At 39.4% G+C, this 20,712-nt stretch overlaps 3 protein-coding genes across 4 annotated transcripts; 1 reads left to right on the forward strand and 2 right to left on the reverse strand.

Moving 5' to 3' along the window:
• The first annotated feature begins 90 nt into the window (after positions 1 to 90).
• Positions 91 to 7,407, forward strand: si:zfos-323e3.4 (volume-regulated anion channel subunit LRRC8C). Of its 2 annotated transcripts, XM_056372458.1 has the most exons (3): positions 91 to 460; positions 1,249 to 1,407; positions 3,073 to 7,407. In XM_056372458.1, the coding sequence occupies exons 2-3, from the start codon at positions 1,267 to 1,269 to the stop codon at positions 5,356 to 5,358; spliced, it is 2,427 nt and encodes an 808-aa protein (XP_056228433.1). In that variant the 5' UTR covers positions 91 to 460; positions 1,249 to 1,266; the 3' UTR covers positions 5,359 to 7,407. The 2 variants fall into 2 exon arrangements, with proteins under 2 accessions (XP_056228433.1, XP_056228434.1); XM_056372459.1 differs by lacking the exon at positions 1,249 to 1,407 and having other exon boundaries at positions 372 to 460.
• Positions 7,408 to 10,677: 3,270 nt separating this feature from the next.
• cdkn2d (cyclin-dependent kinase inhibitor 2D (p19, inhibits CDK4)) lies at positions 10,678 to 13,457 on the reverse strand. The gene is made up of 3 exons (XM_056372466.1): positions 13,273 to 13,457; positions 12,730 to 12,888; positions 10,678 to 11,660 (listed from the first exon to the last, which is right to left on the reverse strand). The coding sequence occupies exons 2-3, from the start codon at positions 12,868 to 12,870 to the stop codon at positions 11,313 to 11,315; spliced, it is 489 nt and encodes a 162-aa protein (XP_056228441.1). The 5' UTR covers positions 12,871 to 12,888; positions 13,273 to 13,457; the 3' UTR covers positions 10,678 to 11,312.
• A 382-nt stretch (positions 13,458 to 13,839) lies between these two features.
• ap1m2 (adaptor related protein complex 1 subunit mu 2) lies at positions 13,840 to 20,181 on the reverse strand. The gene is made up of 12 exons (XM_056372464.1): positions 19,949 to 20,181; positions 17,856 to 18,012; positions 17,491 to 17,558; positions 17,171 to 17,301; positions 16,900 to 17,047; positions 16,469 to 16,595; positions 16,197 to 16,339; positions 15,352 to 15,423; positions 14,929 to 15,087; positions 14,608 to 14,733; positions 14,237 to 14,312; positions 13,840 to 14,098 (listed from the first exon to the last, which is right to left on the reverse strand). Exons 1-12 carry the CDS (start codon positions 19,988 to 19,990, stop codon positions 14,073 to 14,075), a joined length of 1,275 nt encoding a protein of 424 aa, XP_056228439.1. The 5' UTR covers positions 19,991 to 20,181; the 3' UTR covers positions 13,840 to 14,072.
• Between the last annotated feature and the right edge of the window lie 531 nt (positions 20,182 to 20,712).

Raw genomic sequence — 20,712 nt, forward strand, 5'->3', positions numbered from 1 at the left:
TTTTTATCATAGTGAAATTAACAAAAGAGACAAAAATGTAAAATAGTCAAATGTGATAATAGATTAAAATACATAACGAATTGAACCTGCAAAAAAGGAATAGGAAGAAGTAAATTGTGGTCAAATTAGGTTTTTGAAGGACAATAGAGTGAAAGCTGCAACTAGGAATAATATAAGAGAAATCGAGTGATTAAATCGATTTAAAAACATTAATTCAGAGAGGTCCCCATAATCTACAGTAGGATACATTTTAAGTCTCTTTATTTTCTTATCGTTTGTAAAGTTAGCACTCAAAACTGCTGTATTGACTTGTTGAGAATGGGTCTATTTTGAAAATCTTGTCCGGATGTGCTGTGTTGTTTCTAGGTAACTTGACACCGGTGCGCTCGTCTTTAACCATGAAAAACAGAGTCCCGATCCCGATACTCACCGGACACCAGTGGATCTTCTTCTGGCGCAGGTAAGTTAAGTTCACCTGGTTAAAGCTGAATACCACAGATTAGTTTATTTAAGCCCTACTGTATGTGCTGATGGTGAAGACACACTTACAACTCTTTCAAAGACAAATAAGTTAATGGACAGTAGAACATGTACATGCGACTCTGTAGATTTGTCTATATAAATTAGCTATTATGAAAGCCAGTCCCTTTCATGGTGTGATGTTAAAATGTCTCTTTTACCTACAAAGAAGTAAAAATGTTTAGAAAGATGATTAAAGAAGAAAGTGGTTGGTTAGAAAGAAGAAGTTTGCTGCAGTGGTTTGTCTACTTGTTGACTCATGTTAAGTGTCACTTTGAAACACTTTACATCAGAAATAAATTTGGCTAACTGGCTATTTTGGATATAGCCTAGTGGTGTTTTTTTAAGGGGTTGAGTATTTATGGGACTTTCTTGGGTTTTTTTTACTCTTATTCTCTGGGGAAAAAAATACCTTGAGAAATTTCGGCAACCCTTTCCTTGGAGTTACTTTTTGTCAGACATTGTTGTCAAACTAGTTTATCCACCTTAAACCCGCCCTCAGCACAGGAACAGTCTGTTTATTCACTCAAGCCCGCAGATGCCTAATGCAGTCGCTGTCTATATAACGAACCCAAGTATTCACTCCTGAAAATATATTGTGTTTGTACACCATGTGTCTTTCTGTGTCATGTGACTTTAAAACCTTTGACAAGATGTTCTCCAGAGGCTGCACTGTGTTGGAAACCTATTTTAGCCTCAGTGTTCACAGCCACTCGTTTCTTTCATCAGTGTGGAGCAGCAGCCAGGATGATCCCAGTGGGTGAATTCAGAAACCTCGGCGCAGAGCTGAACTCAAAGTATCGGGTCTTGAAACCATGGTGGGATGTTTTCTCAGAGTACCTGTGCATTGTTATGCTAATGATTGGAGTGTTTGGGTGCACCTTGCAGGTGAGGCATCTACAAACAGGCCACTTAACCTATTTAGTAACCATTACTAACCTAATACAACCTAACCTGCCTGATGAGACATTTGCATAATTTTTATCTGTTGTGGCATATCAAAATAACTTTTGTTATTTTGTTCCCACAAACCCTCCACTTTGTTTTATGGCACACAGCAGAGCAATTCCTACATTATCTGACCTCCAAGTCAGGCGAAAACACAGACAGTGTAACTGAACTAACTTGTCTCTCTTGACCCACTTACTGCAGATTCAGATCACTAACTTGCTGCTTAATGTGTCTCTCACTGCCTGACTATTATTTCTGTGTCACAGTAAAATAGCACAGGAGAAAAGCAACGGGATTAAGATGTGAGAGTAACTTCTGCTACTTGTTGTTTCGTTAACACGTTGTCTCTCTGTGAGAAAGGTGTGGGTGTTGCTTTATAAAGAGCAAAAGCAGGAAGAGTCCATTCCTGCAATTAGTGCAACTTTACTGAGATAGACTTACTGACAACAGAAGACCTGTCCAGAGGAAACACCTTAACGAATACCAGTAAACTGCACCCTGAGGCAGCTGCCTAAAGAACTATATCATGTACAGGCACTACAAGTTTTACTGGTTCAGAAGTTTAACTGTTAAAATACCCAGGCTATGCTAAATACCAATGTAAAGACTGAAGCTGTGTTTGCTTATCACCTCTGATTACAGGGTATCTGTAAGTCTTGAAAAGTCTTAAAACGCATGGAATTTGGTTTATTCAAAAAACTGTGATCTATAAAATTATTTTGTATTCAATTGTGCACTGTTGGGAGAATTTATACACTTTATTTATACACTTACAAACTAAAATATAGCTTATTCCTCTGTGCCACACACCTTCATTGTTGTCTCAAAATATTGAAAACACACCTGGGTGATATGTTCCTTTATTCTGATGAACATGAGCACCGTACTTTATTTTGAGTAATCATGCAGTATATACGTTGTCCTGCTGCTGTCAATACTCACCACAGCAGCATATGTATATGAATCCATTAATGAAAATAGTCCCCAACAAATGTACTATTTACTGTTACAAATTAGTGCAAACCATTTTTTCATATACAAATTAAAGGAAAGGAAATTAAAGGACAAAGAGTCTGCAGCTATGTTAGCAGCACTATGAGCTAAATGCTAACATGGTGAGGGTACAATGTTTTTCCTATGTTAACCATCTTGTAAACCGTCTTTTTAAAATGTCAAAGAGTGATAAATGTGGTTATTAGGATTCATCATCCTGGAACCATGAATTTCTGTACCAGATTTCATGGCAGTCCATTCAAAAGTTGTTTGGACATTTAACCAAAAGTAAAAATGGCAACCTCCTTATCAGGATTCCTCCTCTGAGGACCATGAATGTACAAAATTTCATTACAATAAATCCAATAGTTGTTGAGATAGTTTAGTTTGGAACAAAGTGGTTGATTGTCCAACATTGCCATTCCTTGAGCCATGTAACAAGAGTAAGATCTTGGGCCTTCTGAACAGCTTCAATGCTCCTTGGCACAGATTCAAAGTCTCGTTAACTCTAATTTGTCATTTGTTAGTATAAGGCAGTTCAAATATACATTTAATATGCAGAAAGGATTCATGACTTTAATCATTCATTCATGCATCTATTCCCCACAGCTAACCCAAGACAAGATTTCTTGCCTGCCCAGTCACTTCACCAGCCCAACGCCCGAGGTAATCGACTGCAGCCACATCCGAACCTACAGGGAGAATGACACGTTGCAGCACACGCTGGTCAAACCTGCGAGCCCCATCATCCAGGAGGTGTTTGGCCGCAAGAACAATCTGGACATCCACCAATATGTGTTTGTCAACCACTATTGCTATGAGAGGTTCGTCCACTGGTATGCTAAGTACTTCCCATACCTCGTTGTGATCCACACTGTGATTTTCATGGTAGCAAGTAGCTTCTGGTTCAAGTTCCCTGGGACATCTTCTAAAATTGACCTCTTTGTGACAATCCTCGGGAAGTGCTTTGATTCACCATGGACCACGAGGGCCCTGAGTGAAGTTTCTGAGGAAAGGGGAGAGGAGAAACTGGTTAGTTGGAGAAGGAATACCATCTCAAATTATCCCACAGAGCGACGAGCAGATGAGGAGGAGACTGTGGGGCTTCTTCAATCCGCTACTATCAAGTCTAATCCAGAAAAGAAGCCAGAGTCTCAGTCGACCCCTTCTGTCTTAGATAAGAAGGAAGGAGAGCAGGCCAAAGCTCTATTTGAAAAGGTGAAGAAGTTCAGGACTCATGTAGAGGAGGCAGACATCTTGTATGTCATGCATGTGCTACAAACATCACTGAAGGTCTTCAAGTTCCTTGTAATCATTATCTACACTGCAGTGCTGGTACCGAACATTGAGATAGTAGTGCGCTGTTTTGTTCCTCCTGAGCTGACTGGTTTTGATATCTATTGCTGTAACCACACCAAAGCCCATCTTTTCTCCAAGCTTGCCTATTGCTATATCTGCTTCGTGGGAGTGTATGGACTTCTGTGCATCTACACCCTCTACTGGCTTTTCCATCGGCCTCTGAAGGAGTACTCCTTTGAGCAGGTCAGACTAGAAACAGGTATTAACGACATACCAGATGTAAAGAATGACTTTGCGTTCCTCCTGCACCTTGTGGACCAATATGATGCCCTTTACTCTAAAAGATTTGCAGTCTTTCTTTCTGAGGTTAGTGAGAGTCGTCTGCATCAGCTCAACCTCAACCATGAGTGGACTGCCAAAAAGCTGCGCACCCGTCTTTCAAAGAACACCAATAACTTGTTGGAGCTCCACCTGTTAATGTTACCGGGGCTTCCTGACACAGTCTTTGAGATCTCTGAAGTGGAATCACTCAAACTGGAGCAAGTTAAAAACGTCACCATCTCACATAGCGTGGCAAAGCTAGAATCTCTTCGGGAGTTATCACTGATCTTCTGCCCTGCAAAGCTCCAGCTGCCTGCCCTGAACCACCTCAAGGAACATTTAAAGACCCTGCGCCTAGCTTTTGAAAGTTTAGAAGAGGTGCCTATTTGGATGTACACCCTCCATGGCCTGGAGGAGTTACATCTGAATGGTCCTTTAACCAATGAGGTGTCCAGAAGTGCCACTCTGGACTCCTTCCGAGGGCTTAAAGCTCTCAGAGTTCTCAGCCTCCGCTCCAACCTTACAAAGATCCCACCCAGTATAGGGGATGTAGCGTTGCAGCTGCAGAAGTTGTCCATCTATAACGAAGGTGTCAAGATCCAAGCGTTTAGTAGCCTGAAGAAGTTAACCAACCTGGTCTCATTGGAGTTAGTGGGCTGTGAGTTGGAGCGCATCCCAAGTGCTGTCTTCAGCCTGGACAATTTGCAGGAGTTGGACCTGAAAGAAAACAAACTGACCACTGTGGAGGAGATTCTGAGCTTACAGCACTGCCGCCGCTTAGTGACGCTCCGACTGTGGCACAACAAAATCACCTACATCCCTGATCACATCAGTAAGCTGCACTCCATAGAGACGCTGGACATTAGCTGGAACAAGCTACAAAAGCTTCCATCTCGACTGTTTTATTGCACCAAGCTCAGGCACCTTGATGTCTCCCACAACCAGCTCACCTCTCTACCTCCTGAGGTGGGCATCCCACAGGGCCTCCAGTTCCTCTCCGCTGCTTTCAACTCTTTAGAGATGGTGCCAGAGGAGCTGTTCTCCTGTAAAAAGCTAAAAACTTTGGCTCTTGGAAACAACTGCCTGTCGTATCTTAGCTCCAGAGTGGCCAACCTGGTCCAGCTGGTCCGGCTGGAGATTAAAGGGAACCGCCTGGAGTCTCTGCCTCTGGAGATTGGGGACTGTCCCCTGCTGTCTGACAGTGGGTTGATAGTAGAAGAGAGCCTGCTCGATCTGCTGCCATCAGATGTACGAGGCAGGCTGAACAAAAGCTAATTTTGTAGAGCTAATGGACTCATCTTTTCTCAGTGTAACGTGGTGCGCAATGTTGGTCTGACTTGCACAGAGTATTGATCCATGGTATTAGAGGGAATGCAGAACAAAAGGAAAACCATAACCAAACCCATAACTGACCCCAAAAGAAACTAAACATATATACACAATCAGTCGTCATTAAATTTGTTCCAATCTGTGTCAGTGCGTAATTAATCAACTTGCACATGTTATTGTATGCATTTTCTTAAAAATACAATTTTTAAAAAAAAAATATTTTACCAAGTTAATAGATGTCTTGTAAATACATTGCTGCATTTATTTTTTACAAAACTGGATTAATGTAAAGTTTAACAAGGATTTTTATAGATGCAGGATCAGGATACTGTTATGTGTGGATGAGACAAGCACTCAACACTTCATCAGGGTTCAAATTGCTACTATTATCACTCAGAGTTTTGTTTACTGAATATTTTGTGGGTTCTTCAGAGTAACAGTCAGGGGGTTTTTCTCCCTGTACTATATCCTGTTGGACAGGTTTATACAGCATGAAGAAACGTTTTCCACAGTGAGGCGGCTCACGTTGCGCCCTTTCAGGCACCAAACAAGTGGAGGAAGAAAAAGCCTTTCAGTATCAGAATAATAGGTGTCCATTCCTCTATTCACACATTCTGTCGAATGGAGGAAAGACTGAATTCATGCAGGATATTATGAATCAGACAACGGTCAATTCAACATGATATTCAGTGTGAAAAGCAGGACACAATAAATAATCACTTACAGCGAGAAAGGAGACAAAAGTACTGCCTTTGAAATACCTTTTGGATGAGTAATATGTTGAGTACAGTAATGCCTTTGGTAATGGGTGATACAGAGTATTTTTCTTTTAACACACTATGTATGAATTAATGGCTTCCCAAGAATTTCAATTTTGCTTCCCTGTTTTATTGTTACTACGTCTTTATCACAATTTTTCTTAACTTATACAGTAAAATAAGGGGAAAACAGGATGTGATTTCCAAAACAACACTATTATCCAATTTGAGTAATAAGATGTAAAATTACAGAACAATATGATGTTTATTTTGCACATCATAAACTAGTGCAAATAAGTGCCTGAAACAAGGAAATAAAATGTCCTAAAAGTTTCTGCTGCTAGACAGGAGGTCATTGTAGTAACTAATTTCTTTTTCCCTGTGTTCCGTTCTCAGACTCAGATATGCATAACAAATCTGTATTACTTAGTCAGGACTTCCACAGTTCTGCCTGAACTGCAGCTCAGTCATGTCCTGGCTTGCATGGCTTCAGAATGGCTTCAGTTTATAGACATACCTCAGTCATATTTGAGCATACACTGACCTGCCCATGCTGCCACACACCTCCATCAAACTCTTGTGTTTATTTCTTTCATGTTTTATTATTTAGATGTTTTTTTTCATGCGGGAAGTTGTCAACAAAAAAAAAAGAGAGAGAGGAGGATTGAAGTGTGGAATTTTCTAGAGGTGCATACCCAGAATTACATGCCTACTGTTATAATGCTTTGTCAATCATTTCCATATTCCTTTTCCTCTCACTGAAGGTGGCGGTCGAGTGTGTCACCAGCATTAACCAAAACAGATGTGATTGCATCAGGGTAACTATGGCTTGGCTGGAAATAACCAACAACATGTTATGTAAAGGGTTGCTTTAAGTTGTTTGAGGTGATAACTTCAGTCTGAAATGCTGCAACTGCTGCCATTGTCATACTTGTGGAGTGTGCTGCTAGAGGACTGGTTGTCTAACCCAGTATTTACATTTGAGTAGGAAAATCCGATTGGGAAACTTCCTCCCTACCATGTGAGTTTCTGTTGTTCCAATTTTTGAAAGATTAGGATTCAGTGCCTGCTGCCCATGATTCCTTGCTGCTTGATGAACTGTGTCAAAGTGTGAACAATCTAACAGAGCATGTTACAGTATCTGTCGACAGTGTACAATGACTTGCTACTTGTGACTTCAACCCAAATTTTTCCGTATGACTTACAGTAAATTGGTATCAAAGTCCATAACTCATAAGATGTTTTATATCATTTTACCACCATACTAAACTTTTATATCTTTTATATTGTATATTTTAAACACCCATGAATGAGAGCTCTAAGAAAGCTTCAGGGATGGGTTTGGATTTTTTTTTATCTTTATCTTTCTTTTTATCTTGCTATGATGCTAACATGCCCATATGTGCAGTTCATTGAAAGAGTCATTGATCAATCTAAACATTCCTCCTGTCCATATTGACCATTCAATGTGGCTTCAGCAAAGAAAAACATTGTCATTTCAGACTAAAGAGGCTGGAGGATACCCACTTGATTTGATTAACTCAGACTGTTGAAGCCTCTTATTAGCTTCAGCTGAACTTCATAATGCATTTTAATACAAAACAAGAACTGTGAGTTTTGTCCATTATTTTTTACACTGCATTCATATTCACATCTAGTACAGACAGTAAGAATGATTATAGTGAACAAAAACGCTTTCAGTCTACATATGGGCATGTGAACACTGTGTAGAGCTGCAGCAAACTAATAATATGCCGATAAATCAATTATCGGTTTGGTCTAGAAAACAACCAACAGTAAAAACTATTTCCTAGAACCAAAAGTGATGTCTTTAAATGTCTTGTTTTGTTTGCCCAAGTCCAAAGAGGATCAGTTGACTGTAATGTAAGATGAGGAAAAGCTGCAAATTCACGTACTTGATAACCTAGAAACAATCACATTTTGGCATAGTTGCTTTGAAAAATGATTTAGACAGTTAATTGCCAAAATAAATTTTATGTTGCCCAATTAACCAGCTAATTGACGGAGCTCTAAAAGAGGTAAGGGGCATCCCTGTGGAGGCAGGGTATCAGTTCAAGTCTGCTACATGTTATTCCCCATCTTTCTCTCCTCTCATTTCCTGTCAGCTCTTCACTGTCTACTACCTAATAAAGTCAAAAACACCCCAAATATCCTTTAAAAAGAGGAACCGGTTTAAAATGTCACCAGTGGCACACAATCAATCAGACGGGCGTCTCAGACTATGCATTCCTTTGTCACAGTCTTTCATTTTTAACAGGAACCGGAGTTCTCTCATCAGACTCTTGACTCATCTTATTTTCCCTCAATCTTGTGATTGTGTATTCACACACGTGTATGTATATCTTTGAAGGAGTAGGCTGACAGGTTTTTCTTGTCTACTCCCACTATCCTTTGCTGCTTGCAAACTTATCTCTCCCCCAACCTGCAGAACAAACCAACCACAACAGTGTTTATACAGGGATCCTTTTTTTTTTTTTGGCACATCTCACGACACACCCACATCTGTGCACAGTGAAGTCAGGCAGCTCTACCTAGTGGCTGGGTGCAAGTCTGTTTGGCCGTGTGTTTTTCACTGTCCTTGTTACTGCAGTTTTGTGGCTGATTTAGTTGTCAGGGTGGGAAAATACTTAAATATTATTCATTGTTGTGTGTCTTTATTACACAAGATGAGGGAGTGGTAGCACAGAAGATAGAGAAGCTGACCTCTGACCGGAAGATTTGTTTCAAAACCCAAGAATGGCTGGGTGGGGAATAAATATGGGTGGGGAGAGTGAATGACTATTTTTTTTTTGTTCTCTTCAACAGCTACTGCTGAAGTGCCCTTGAGGCAGACATTTAACCCCTAGCAACTCCAGCTGTTGAGTTGTTCAATGCCCAGAAGTCAAATACTGTGGTTGGACTGTGCACTTCAGCATGTGTGGGACTATGTAAATCTGAAACAGGAAGGTGAAAACAACCTCCGACTGCAGACTATTAAATCCAGTGGTAGCAGAAGTGCAGTGTTCAGACCCTTTAGTTAAGTAGCATTACCACACAGTAAAAAAAGCTCATGCATTCATAATCTAATTTTTAGTAAAAATACAAGTATCAAAAGTTAGAATAATAAAAGTTTTTAAAATGGCTCTGTACCTCTTATATAATGAATACTGAACATGAATGGTCAGGGTCAGGGTAGAGCCAAATCATTATTTACAGGCTGATTATATATCTGGTATGTAAACTCTCACTTATAGATATAGCTAGCAAATAAATATAGTGGTGTAAAAAGTACAATGATTTCCTCCTGAAATGTAGTGATGTATAAAGTATGATGAAATGGAAATGCTCAAGTAAAGTAAAAGTATGTTAGACAAGTTACTCTCCAGTTCAATGCAAGTGTCTATGATATCCCTGTCAAGTCAACTCAGAAAAATTGGTGAGAAATTTACAAATACATTTAACTGTGCTGACTTTTTTTTCTCTCTCTCTCTCTGCAGAGAACTGGCAGCACAGTAGCTGAACTGTATCTCCTTTCTCGGCTGGTGAAGTTGGCCTGTGGCACAGAAAAAAAAAAACAAAATACCCATTGTACCACAAGAGCCCAGAGCACAAACATCAGCAAACTGTGCTGCCGTTACCTACAAGCCTCAACAAAACAGGGCCCTCATTCATTTAGAGTTTCAATCCAGCTATCTGTGTGACCTTTGAGAGGGTTTTCATTGTGCGGTGAATTCCAGTGTGCAGTTATTATAAATGTCCTTGATGGATCACCTTGGGGAAGTGCTAGACGCTTGAGGATATACAGTATGTAGCAGTTAACAGAAAAAAAAACACTCTGATTTGTGTCTGAAGGTATAGCAGGTTAGTATGAATGTAAAGTAACATGCCATGCTGTTAACATGGTTTATTGAAGATATCTTTAGTCAGCCAAATTTAAACAAATTAGTTCATTTCATGTCTGCTTCAATACAGGTATTCTTTTTTATGTTTCTATATGCCAATAATATTCAATTTTAATAGAGCCTTGGAGTTTGAAATCACTTTAAAATGCAAAAAATAATGAGTCAATCATATCCAGGATTTTAGAAATGCAGAGTCCAAGACGTTCTGTAAATTTCATCTCCCAACATCAGTGTTTTCCAAGACTCTTGCCTGCTGACCCGCCAAAATGAAGCAATACTTACCCCTTGTCATTACTGAGTAGTGAGCAGTTCCACCACTACATTTAAATAATTCTTCTAAAAGAGAAGATAAAACTTAAACATTTATGTAGCAGAACAGTTTGTCATCCCCCCTTTCTTGTTATTCATCTTGTCACCCCTGTTTCGGTTTCGGAACCAGTGACCTTCTACATGACGGTCATTATTTAATTACACTTAATTTCAGTGTAACACATTTCTTTATAGCACCCCCATCAACAGTGGTAGCTACACCCCTGGAATCAGTTTACCTGATTGCCTTGACAAACACAGTTTAATGTACAAAATCCACACGATGACTTCCAAACTTCAAGTTCAACACTTTATTTTGTGCTTTCATCTTCAAATAGTAAAGTGAATAATCTCACTTTTGTTTTAAAAGTATTTATATAAATAACATTTCAACAAATCACAATAAATGTCGCTATTTACAAAGTCACAGGAATATTCAGTCCTATTTCAACAATAAATAAGGGTAAATTCAAAGTCTAAGTACATCTAATTAAGAGAAACACAACTATGCAAAGCAATCAGGGTGCACCATGTCAAGTTTGTAAAATTTTAAAAAACATACATTGTATCAACTGTTATAATTCTTACACAATGGAAATAATGCAATAATTACAAAACACTGAGGGAAAACTATCTACAAATGTGCACTCCCAATTAATAGGGAAAACAGATATATATATATACATATACATATATATATATATAAGGTGCCTAAATTGCACTGTGCAAAAGAGGTGTCTACTGTATATAGCCACCCATCCACTGAAAATAAGCTGCCAAGACAATGTGTCCTGTGTCACATTAATGCTGAGCCACTATTAACAAAAAAAATAATTCTTTACACAGCAATGAATTCAAGTCACCAGGTCTGAAGCAAAAGAAAAGTGTGAGGTTATGGTTACCAGAAGGCACCCAGCACCCAGACTTCTGACTAACTATGAATGTCAGTGAAAAGCAAGTCAATCATATCAGGCACACATCGGGCCACGTCTATCGCTGTCTGCCCGCTGATGTTGGTGTGCTTCAGATCAGACTGGGGCGCCAAGAACTCCACAACATCCCGGTGGCCTTCCCGGATGGCTATGTGGATAGGCAGAGCACCACTTTGGTCCGGGATGTTTACTGAAGCACCATACTCCACCAGAACCCGCAGAGTGTCCAGGAATCCAGTTCGGGCTGCATCATGGACAGGCGCTATCCCGTGTTTGTCCTGGACATTGGGGTCTGCTCCCTTTTCCAACAGCAAACTGGCAATCTTGGAGTTCCCCATCATCATCACCTGCAGGAGATATTAGAGAGACAACAAGAGCACATAGAAAATTTAACACCTGTGTATAAATGGCAGGTTGTGGCACTCTCTCAAATACAAAGGCTTTTAACTGTTCCATGTGAAGAAGATGAGACTACAAAACCTGTAAATGTTTTGTTGTAGTCCTAAAAGCCATTATCATGAAATTATATCAAATGGGACCTGGTAAAGAATTAAAACTTGAAAAACAGAAACTTGTTGGGTCTCTGTTTTCATGTTATGAAGAGTATGGCCCAGACCCGCTCTATATGAAAACTTACTCAGCTCAGTAAATTATCAGGCAAAATGCCACACATTTTCTGGATGCTTGGTTTTCTCAAATGTAAGGACTGGCTGCTTTTCGCTGTATTATTTTATTGTACATTAAATATCTTTGGGTCTGGGAAATTGCGATGGATAATTTTCACTATTTATACACATAAAATCTTTTTTTTTGTTTGTTTTTTAAATCACTATCCTAACACAATCCTTTGTCATCGACCCTATCTGATGTAAAAAGGGGACAAAATATTAGAACCACTTATCAATTTAACAGTTGAATTAAATTAAATTGAATTAAAGTTGAATCAACACCTGAACTGAATATTACAGGGTTCATGAAGGTAGGATATAAAGCAGGGCTGTTGTATTACAGTGCCATTAGCTTACAGTGTACCTAATGAATGGGCAACTGCGTGTATATCGTTTTTTAATGGATTTGTAGTGAGTCATATAATAAAATATTCCACATTGTGCTACCTGGTTTCTACATAATATCGGGTAGGCCTACTGGGATTTTGGCACTTCTCTATTTTAACGTAAAACATACACTTTTCTTAAAAACACGGCGCTACAACACATTTTTAAGTGGAAACTGTTCAGAGAAAATTCGAGACAGCCTCTCACGGTGTACTGTGTGTCAGCAGGAGAGAGGATGATTCTATAACTGACAAGCAGCCTGGACTAACATGTTGTTATTACAGTATACGTATTTGTGCAGTTCATACCTCGGTAAACATGAATCATGTATGACCATTTGAGCATAGTGACTGGTCCTCACCTGCAGCGCAGTCCTGCCAAATTCATTGAGGGTATCAGGATGCACTCTGCTTTCCTCCAGGATCCTTTGCACCTCGCTCGTATTCCCTTTGGCTGCTGCCGCCGTCAAAGCTTTGCCCGCATCCATCTGACTAAGGACCATTATACGCTCTCTTCCTGCCTGTTCGGTAGGAGATGTAGAACAGTTTACTACACTGAAACTCAACCACGGGCTCCTCATGATGACAATGAAACAACGACGGACAGTACAGAAGCAAAGCTAGGATTCAGGAAGATTTACTTCGGCTACAGCTAGCTACTACAGCATCCGGCTAACGTAAGCTTCAGTTCCCCGTTGACGCCATGTTATCTGACTGTGCTAGCGTAATGTAACATCGGCTCGGATCGTGGTCGGACAAACCACTCGTTTAAACAACAAAACTCTGAGAGAGCACTTGTTTTTACCGAGAGTCCCTGGTCAACTGAATGTCACAAACAATTAGCATCCAGGCTAACCGCTAACGTTAACAAGAGCGCAAACTATAGATAGAGCTTTTACGCATACCTTGTTCGGTTAGTGATGATCCACAACGTCGCCCAGATCTTCTATCCCGCTGTTTCTAAAGACCAGTAAATTTTAAATGATATCCAAACAAGGAAGGTTTATCAACATTAGAAAATACATTTGCGCGCTGACAACCTCACAGCGGCGTCTCCAGACTACAATTTACAAACATTGGAGAGAACACACGCTGACCAATCACAGCTCGCCCCGAGGGTGTTGCTCTTCCATATATGGTAAAAGAGGCGGGGTTACAACTCTGTTACTACACTATCACTGTGGTAACAGCAGCAGTCGACCAATCAGAGCAAGTAGCGAAGAAAGCGGGCGATTCATATACGTTGATGTCTTCAGAGGCAATTCATTCACATTTCTGACCTTTGGTTGTATTTCTCCAGAGGCAAGTGTGGAAAAAAGGCGGGTGTAAGTTTTTAATTTTAGGCGGAATTTAGTGACTGTGATTGCACAATGCGTTACTACAAAATTAGGACAAAATCTGCTCTTATTTGAGTGTTGCAAAGTCATGAGAAAAACAGGAATACAAGACAAATACTAAGGTTACTAATAACAAATTGTTTAAGGGAATATTTTTAATTAAGCATTTAATTAAACATTTAATTTGCAGTGGTCACATAATAGAAACTTTAAATTCAAATTGCACACATACATCATAAAACAAGATCTTTGACATTACATAGATCAGGTGAAATTTTAAAGATTCTTTCAGTCCAGTTAAAGTGATCGTTGATGCTCTTCTGCAAGTCCTGGAAGTGAGTAATATACAGTAGTGTAATCCTCAGGTTTTACACATTGGTCCTCAGCTGGTAATCTAAATAATAAGAGAACAAATTTTAGTGTAAAGTTAAATGTGATCCAGTTTTTACATCTATCACCTAAATAGTACAGCTCTGTTCTAAAAACAGTTTATCTTATTATAACAAGGTCTGATAAATATTTAATAATGTACCTCCACTCTGTGTAATGTAGCGGACCCAGGGCAAAGCCTGGTAACCACTTTTTTCTATTATCTTCATATATCGCACCTGGTGATAAAGAACGAGTGAGACAGAGACAAAACATGTTGAGGCAAGAAACATAAATATGCATCATTAAATCAAATCCAGTTCCCTAGAAGAAGAAAACAATATCAGCTCTTACAGAACCTGACTTGACCTTGCACAGGCTGCAACTAGTCGCTTATTGCTTTATAATTGTCCATATTAATATAAGTAAAATATGTCATGCTCTGATGGGCCTCTGTTCCAGCGGAAATGTGCGTTTTTTGGCATTAAAGGAGAACCTCACCATAAACACACTAAAATCTGTATGTGCACATACCTGTATTCCAGAGACTGTGAAGTATGGGATTTCAAATTTGACAGTAATGGGAGGTTTGCCCTCAAGCTCATCCTTCTCCACACTGGGCAGGCCAAAATGAGCTCTCATTAGAAACTCTTTTCCTCCCTGGATAAATGAATGCACACACAGACACATGGATTAGACAGACATACAGAAAGATACACAGACAAGGAGAAAGACACAAAGAGAGTTAAAAACAAAACAAATTTCAATGTTTGATCAGAGTGTCAATATACATTGAAGACAGTGATATAATTTGAACTCAATGGCATGTAAGATATTGAGTTGTGAATTTCTTACAGGGAAAGACTTGATGGTCCACACCACCAGGTTCTTCTCAGGCACATATTTGGCATTGCCAGTGCTGGTTTTGAACTTGGGTGAGTCAGCATCACTGGGGACAGGGACCCTCACCTCCACATTATTTGCCACAGACTGTTTTTTAAATTGCCCCTTTGCCTAAAAAGCACAACACAATACAGCAGGATATTGTGTGAGAGCCTCCTCCTTGCAGTGAATGGTATCACTGAGTGGAAAGTAAACAAAAACTGGAGACACAAGACATGACATAAATAACATTTGCTCTGTTCCTTGTGCCTTTCTTGTGCTATAACATTTCGGACATTTACAAAGCATATGTCTCCACTCAATGACACAAAATGTATATTAAAAAATGCATGTAATTCTGTTGCCTGTGTAGTTAAAAATAGAGTGGGTCAGTACCTTCACCATGATTTCCACTCTACTGTGAGAGAATTTCTCTATGACGGATTCGATCCATATCAAAGGCTTCACCTGTAAGAGATAAAGAATAGTGTTTCATTATGCAAATTATTTTATAATTAAAATAATGTGAAAATGCTTTTTTTTAGTTACATATGTATATGACTTAGTATACATGTTAATTTAATTCATGTGTTTATATAAACACCAATATAACAATGAGGCTTTCAGAGTTATACTACTAAATTCACTATTTCTAATACAACAACTAACAACTAATACATTTCACAAATCCTATGTATATGTATATAGATTTTAATTTAATTTCTGTATTTTATATAAAATATATATAAAATATTATACACAATAATAATTTGTGCCTCAAGATGCTGATATACCCATCATCACTTAAGCTTCAGTGCAGTAGGACACCTTGGTTTAAGTACTAAGTAGTACATCTATTCAATTAGTGCAAGGAGAACAGGTAAAGAAGTGATACAACAACTAACAACTAATACATTTCACAAATCCTATGTAATGCCTAAAGTACCGTAATAGATAGATTTTAATTTAATTTCTGTAATCTATTGGTTTGTTATACTTATCGTATTTGAAACAATTCCCATCTGGGGATCAACAGTCTTAGTTATGTATTTATCTACCTCTTTATATATTCACACCCTGCTGTTTCTGACATATAAAACCTGGCACTGGCACCATCAGTAACATCTTCACTGAATACATGCATTTACAGTTCTTTGCGTTTCATCCAACACATGCAGCATGTGAGGCACACATGAATAAAATATAAACATTTTAGTATGAATCCCTGGTACTGAACTAACATGAGTATTGATGCGGTAGGACATCAGTTCAGACTCCCCGTCTGGAGGGATGAAGGAGATTGTACGATCACTCTCAAAACGTGAGAGACGGACGCACTGGTGAAACTTAACATCTTCCATCACCACTGTCTTTCCCTTGTCACCTGAGCATAAAACAACACAATGAGTTGGATTAATGGAAACATAATTAAAGCAGATAGATTAGCTGCATATCTTCCTAGATAAATGAAGTAGCAGATAGACATAGTTAGGCAGGGGTGCTGCATACGTACGTCCAGTCAGGGCAAAAAGCACTCGATCGTTGAGGCCCAGGCGTAGTTCAGGCATCCCAGACAGCATGGTTTTCAGCTTGATGCTGCCCACGATGTCACTGCTCATCACACTGCCGTTGGCATTCACCTGAATAAACAACACATACTTGTCAGTAAATCTGAATACATTATTATTTAATTGAATAAATCATTACCATGGGATTTATTTAGTCAATTAAAACAAACAATAAACAAAGAAATGAGTCTCAACATACACCAGAGAATACAGTATCACACACAAGCATGAAATCAGTTCATCCTTCTCTACTTGAACTAACAGATGTTTAAATTGTTAAATGAAATACACAGCTAATGGATGGAGTATCACAGAAGCATGGAAACAATTATACCGGTACACTATACTTATAAAACAGCTCCACATCCAATCTTACCAGTACGTTGATGGATTCGATGACATCAATAAAGACCTCGTTCTTCTTGTATTTAATGCCCTCTGACCTCCAGGAGACAGCGTTGGTGACGGTTGTCGGCACCTTGCTCTTTGCCACCTCAAGCTTGGCACCTTCCTGAGTAATGTATCTGCAAGGGATGAGATGAGAAGAGATGGCCTGCTGTGATTCAACCATCACCACACTCTTTGGCAATATAAATCACATGTTTACGTCTGTTTGTGCGTCAGTGTTTGTCTTTGGTGAGTCTCACTCCTGTAGGATCTTGCTGTCGGTTGTCTGCGGGAATCCAAAATCCATCAGCTCATCCAGCAGCTCATAGACTACCACGAAATTATCCTGAATGCTCTCCTCCTCCAGCTCTTTGAAGTACTCTGTGAACACCTGCATGATAGGCACAACAGACAGGAGCCTTATCTGTGGAGGCTCTGAGTTGAATTACCACTATATTTGACTGCCATCTTTCAGCAGCTTTCCACTTAAACACAAAACTACTCTTGGAAACTGGATGTACAACAAACATTTAGATGGTAAAACACCACTTCATGGAATTGTAATGCATGTGCCACTCACCTCGACTAGTTTGTAGAGAAACGAGTACACAAGGGAGGCGTTGGAGTTCTTGTTTGTGGTGGCCACCACTGTAGAGAGATCAGGTCAAGGAGTACACAGAACCTACACATTCATGTTTTGTTACTGTTAAAATCGTTGGAATTGATTATCGTCCTACATTTTAACCTCAACCTGAACTTACAGTCACTATCAATAATCTATAGCGAAGGACACAACTCAGTAACCTGTGTCATATGAATGAAATTGAGTTGAATGTGTTTGACTTGTGGGCTTCATGTTACAGTTCAAAGCTAACTACATTTCTGTGTACATCATGACTCCAGCCTCTCAATATGAAGCCAGTGAAACATCCAGCACAAGGATACGGTACAGGTTGCTGTGTTTGATCCACATGAAGTGAACACTGCCATGTGCCATCACAGGACAGATCATCCCTTCCTCTTCATGTTGCATGAGTAAAGGCATGAAGTGGTCGATCTCTGCCATGTCCACATCGCCTTTGTAGTTCCGACAAATCAACACCTGAGCAGAGAGAATAACACCACATGGTTATTGTCAGACAGTGGTAAATATAAAATAGCATTTTAACTGTTATTGTATTATACTGTTAGAATTGTTTTTCTTCATTATTGTCATTATCCGTCACAATATAGGACACATTTATTCCTATCTTCAGTTCACTAATGAGAGGATTCTGGGTAAAAGGTGTTATTACCTCACTGATTTCAGTACCAACTATTTGCCAAATACAAAGTAGGAGAAGCTGAACATAAAGAGAAACAGATGAGACACAGAGACGTTTTTAAACTTTGATTAATTAAATTGTTATTTTTTGTTAACTAACATTTTACAGACCAAATGATCGATTACTGATTATTATTCAAATTCATTATTTAGAAAAATAATGGTCGGATTAATTAATAGTGGAAATAATTATTAAATGTAACACTGGATACAACTGACGAGAATTCTTCAGAATGGGCTACAATTGTCATTAAGTCTTTGAAAATATTATTCACAATAATAATTTGTGCCTCAAGATGCTGATATACCTATCATCACTTAAGCTTCAGTGCAGTAGGACACCTTGGTGTAAGTACTAAGTAATACATCTATTCAATTAGTGCAAGGAGAACAGGTAAAGAAGTGAACTGAAAGTGTACAGTAAGTGTTGCTTAGGCTTGTTACTGTGTTAGAGGAGGTGTTCTCAGAAGAGATGAGTCTTCAAGCCATTCTTGAAGATAGAGAGGGACACCCCAGCTCTTATTGCATTCGGTATCCTGTTCCACCGTCAGGGAATCACAGACAAGAACAGTCTGGACTTCAATTGCCTTGTGTGCAGGGATGACAATGCTAGACGACATTCCTTGGAGGAATGCAGTGGCCGGGAAGGAGCATAAGGCTGTATGACTGAGTTCAAGTAGATGGGTGCAGAACCAAAAGTCACTCCGATGGCAAGAATCAGTGACATGAATTTGATTTGGGTGGTCATGGGTAGCCAGTGCAGGTCAATGAGTAGTGTGCCATTGACGGTCTGTTGCATTCTGGACCATCTGTAAGGGTTTTACTGTGCATGTAGGGAGGCCCGCCAGAAGGGCATTGCAGTAGTTAAGGTGAGAGATAACCATGGCCTGGGCCAAGAGTTGGGTAGCTTCCTGAGTCAGGTAAGGCCTGATTTATTTTATGTTGTATAGTGCAATTACATATTAGCAATGCGAGTGCAATTACAATATTATATAACTAAATGGTGATCACTGGAAATTCGGTAACTAACCCCTGATAGTCAGCAGACGTTTCTTTTAGAATAATGTCCTACAATGCTACAAGATTAGATGTCAAAGATAAGACAAACATGAAACAGGTCAGACCTGACACCTGATCAAGATCCAGCAACCTAAGGTTATAACCAACAACCAGTCGCAGATCAAATGAAATGCCACATCATGTGTTGCTGGACTCACACACCATTTTTATCACACATACAACATCTGAAACCATATGTACTTCCACTCCCCTTTCCAGGTCACACTAACTTGTGTCAGGTTACATTTTCTTGTCAGGAAAGGAGGGGTTGTTTTGTGCCAGTTACTGCCAACAACAAAAAGATGGCGATACAAAGACTACACGTTTACAGCTGCTGTAACACATCTGGCCACTTTCACTGTTTGGTGTCATGACGTTACTTGAGGCTGCAGCCAGCTGTATTTTCCTCTGACAGACATGTATCCGGAAGTACCTGAGAAGGCCAATGAATGAGTCTGTCGCAAGCTCAGTATTAATTTTTAACGACGCAAATTCTATTAATGTTTAACAGTTTAAGCAACAGTTAAAAACTCAACCTACACCGCCAAAGGGGGGGGTAAGTGTCTAGTTGTATAACTTGTGTGTAAATTCAAAGACGTATAAATCCAAATAAGCGATCATCAGTGTCTACTATGAGCTCTAGGGTTGATCTTACCTTCCCCTTCAGATCCAGCACGAATATAGCGGAGGCCGACATCGTGTTTGTACCCACACCAGCACAACCTGAGAGTTTACAGTGCACACAAACTCAGCTTCAAGTTGAACCCGCGTCTTCACTTGTATTAATTTGGTTTCGCCATCCAAACCAGAGAAATTAACCAGCCTGAGATGGTCACGGACTCCACCGTTTCTTTTTCCTGAAGGTGTCGTGACGTCATCTCATGCAGGTGAAACATTCACCAGCTCACCTGAGCAGGCACGGGGGTGTGTGGGGGGTGTGCTACTCAATTTAACCGCTAGATAGTGCTACAGACAAACAGATCAGATCAGCTGCTGACTTCATGACCTTTGATTCATGTTGATCACGGTTGGGAATGGGGTCATTAACTTAGTTCTTGTAGGCTACTTAAGCACAGAGGTATTTATTCAGGTAGTGTACTTAACTTGAGAATATCCATTTTTCTTTATATTTCAACTTTACTACACTTCAGTGTACACTTTCTATATCACTGCATTTATCTGACAGATAGTAACTTTAATTTTCATATTAAGGTTGAAGAACATGATCTCCTACATGAACAAATACAACACATTGCTAAAGATAAAATCAGTTGGGGGCTAGTGACCCCTACATTTTTTGTTTAAGCAAAAGAGGTGAACTCTGTCAAACTGTTTACTTGCTTATAATGATTTAGCACAGGTAATTATAGTTGGAATTATGGCTACTTTATCAGCCCTGTCAAAGACCTTGTAAAGTAA

This window comes from Seriola aureovittata, chromosome 3 (genome assembly GCF_021018895.1).
Source record: "Seriola aureovittata isolate HTS-2021-v1 ecotype China chromosome 3, ASM2101889v1, whole genome shotgun sequence".
Classification (NCBI taxonomy): domain Eukaryota; kingdom Metazoa; phylum Chordata; class Actinopteri; order Carangiformes; family Carangidae; genus Seriola; species Seriola aureovittata.

Coding starts and splice junctions, on each gene's coding strand:
- si:zfos-323e3.4 (XM_056372458.1), top strand. CDS start 1,267: ATGATCCCAGTGGGTGAATTCAGAAACCTCGGCGCAGAGCTGAACTCA. Junction 1,408..3,072: donor TGTTTGGGTGCACCTTGCAG/GTGAGGCATCTA, acceptor TATTCCCCACAG/CTAACCCAAGACAAGATTTC.
- cdkn2d (XM_056372466.1), bottom strand. CDS start 12,870: ATGGTCCTTAGTCAGATGGATGCGGGCAAAGCTTTGACGGCGGCAGCA. Junction 11,661..12,729: donor TTGGCAGGACTGCGCTGCAG/GTGAGGACCAGT, acceptor TATCTCCTGCAG/GTGATGATGATGGGGAACTC.
- ap1m2 (XM_056372464.1), bottom strand. CDS start 19,990: ATGTCGGCCTCCGCTATATTCGTGCTGGATCTGAAGGGGAAG. Junction 15,424..16,196: donor CCTACCGCATCAATACTCAT/GTTAGTTCAGTA, acceptor TATCTCTTACAG/GTGAAGCCTTTGATATGGAT. Junction 14,313..14,607: donor TCACAGTCTCTGGAATACAG/GTATGTGCACAT, acceptor CTTTATCACCAG/GTGCGATATATGAAGATAAT.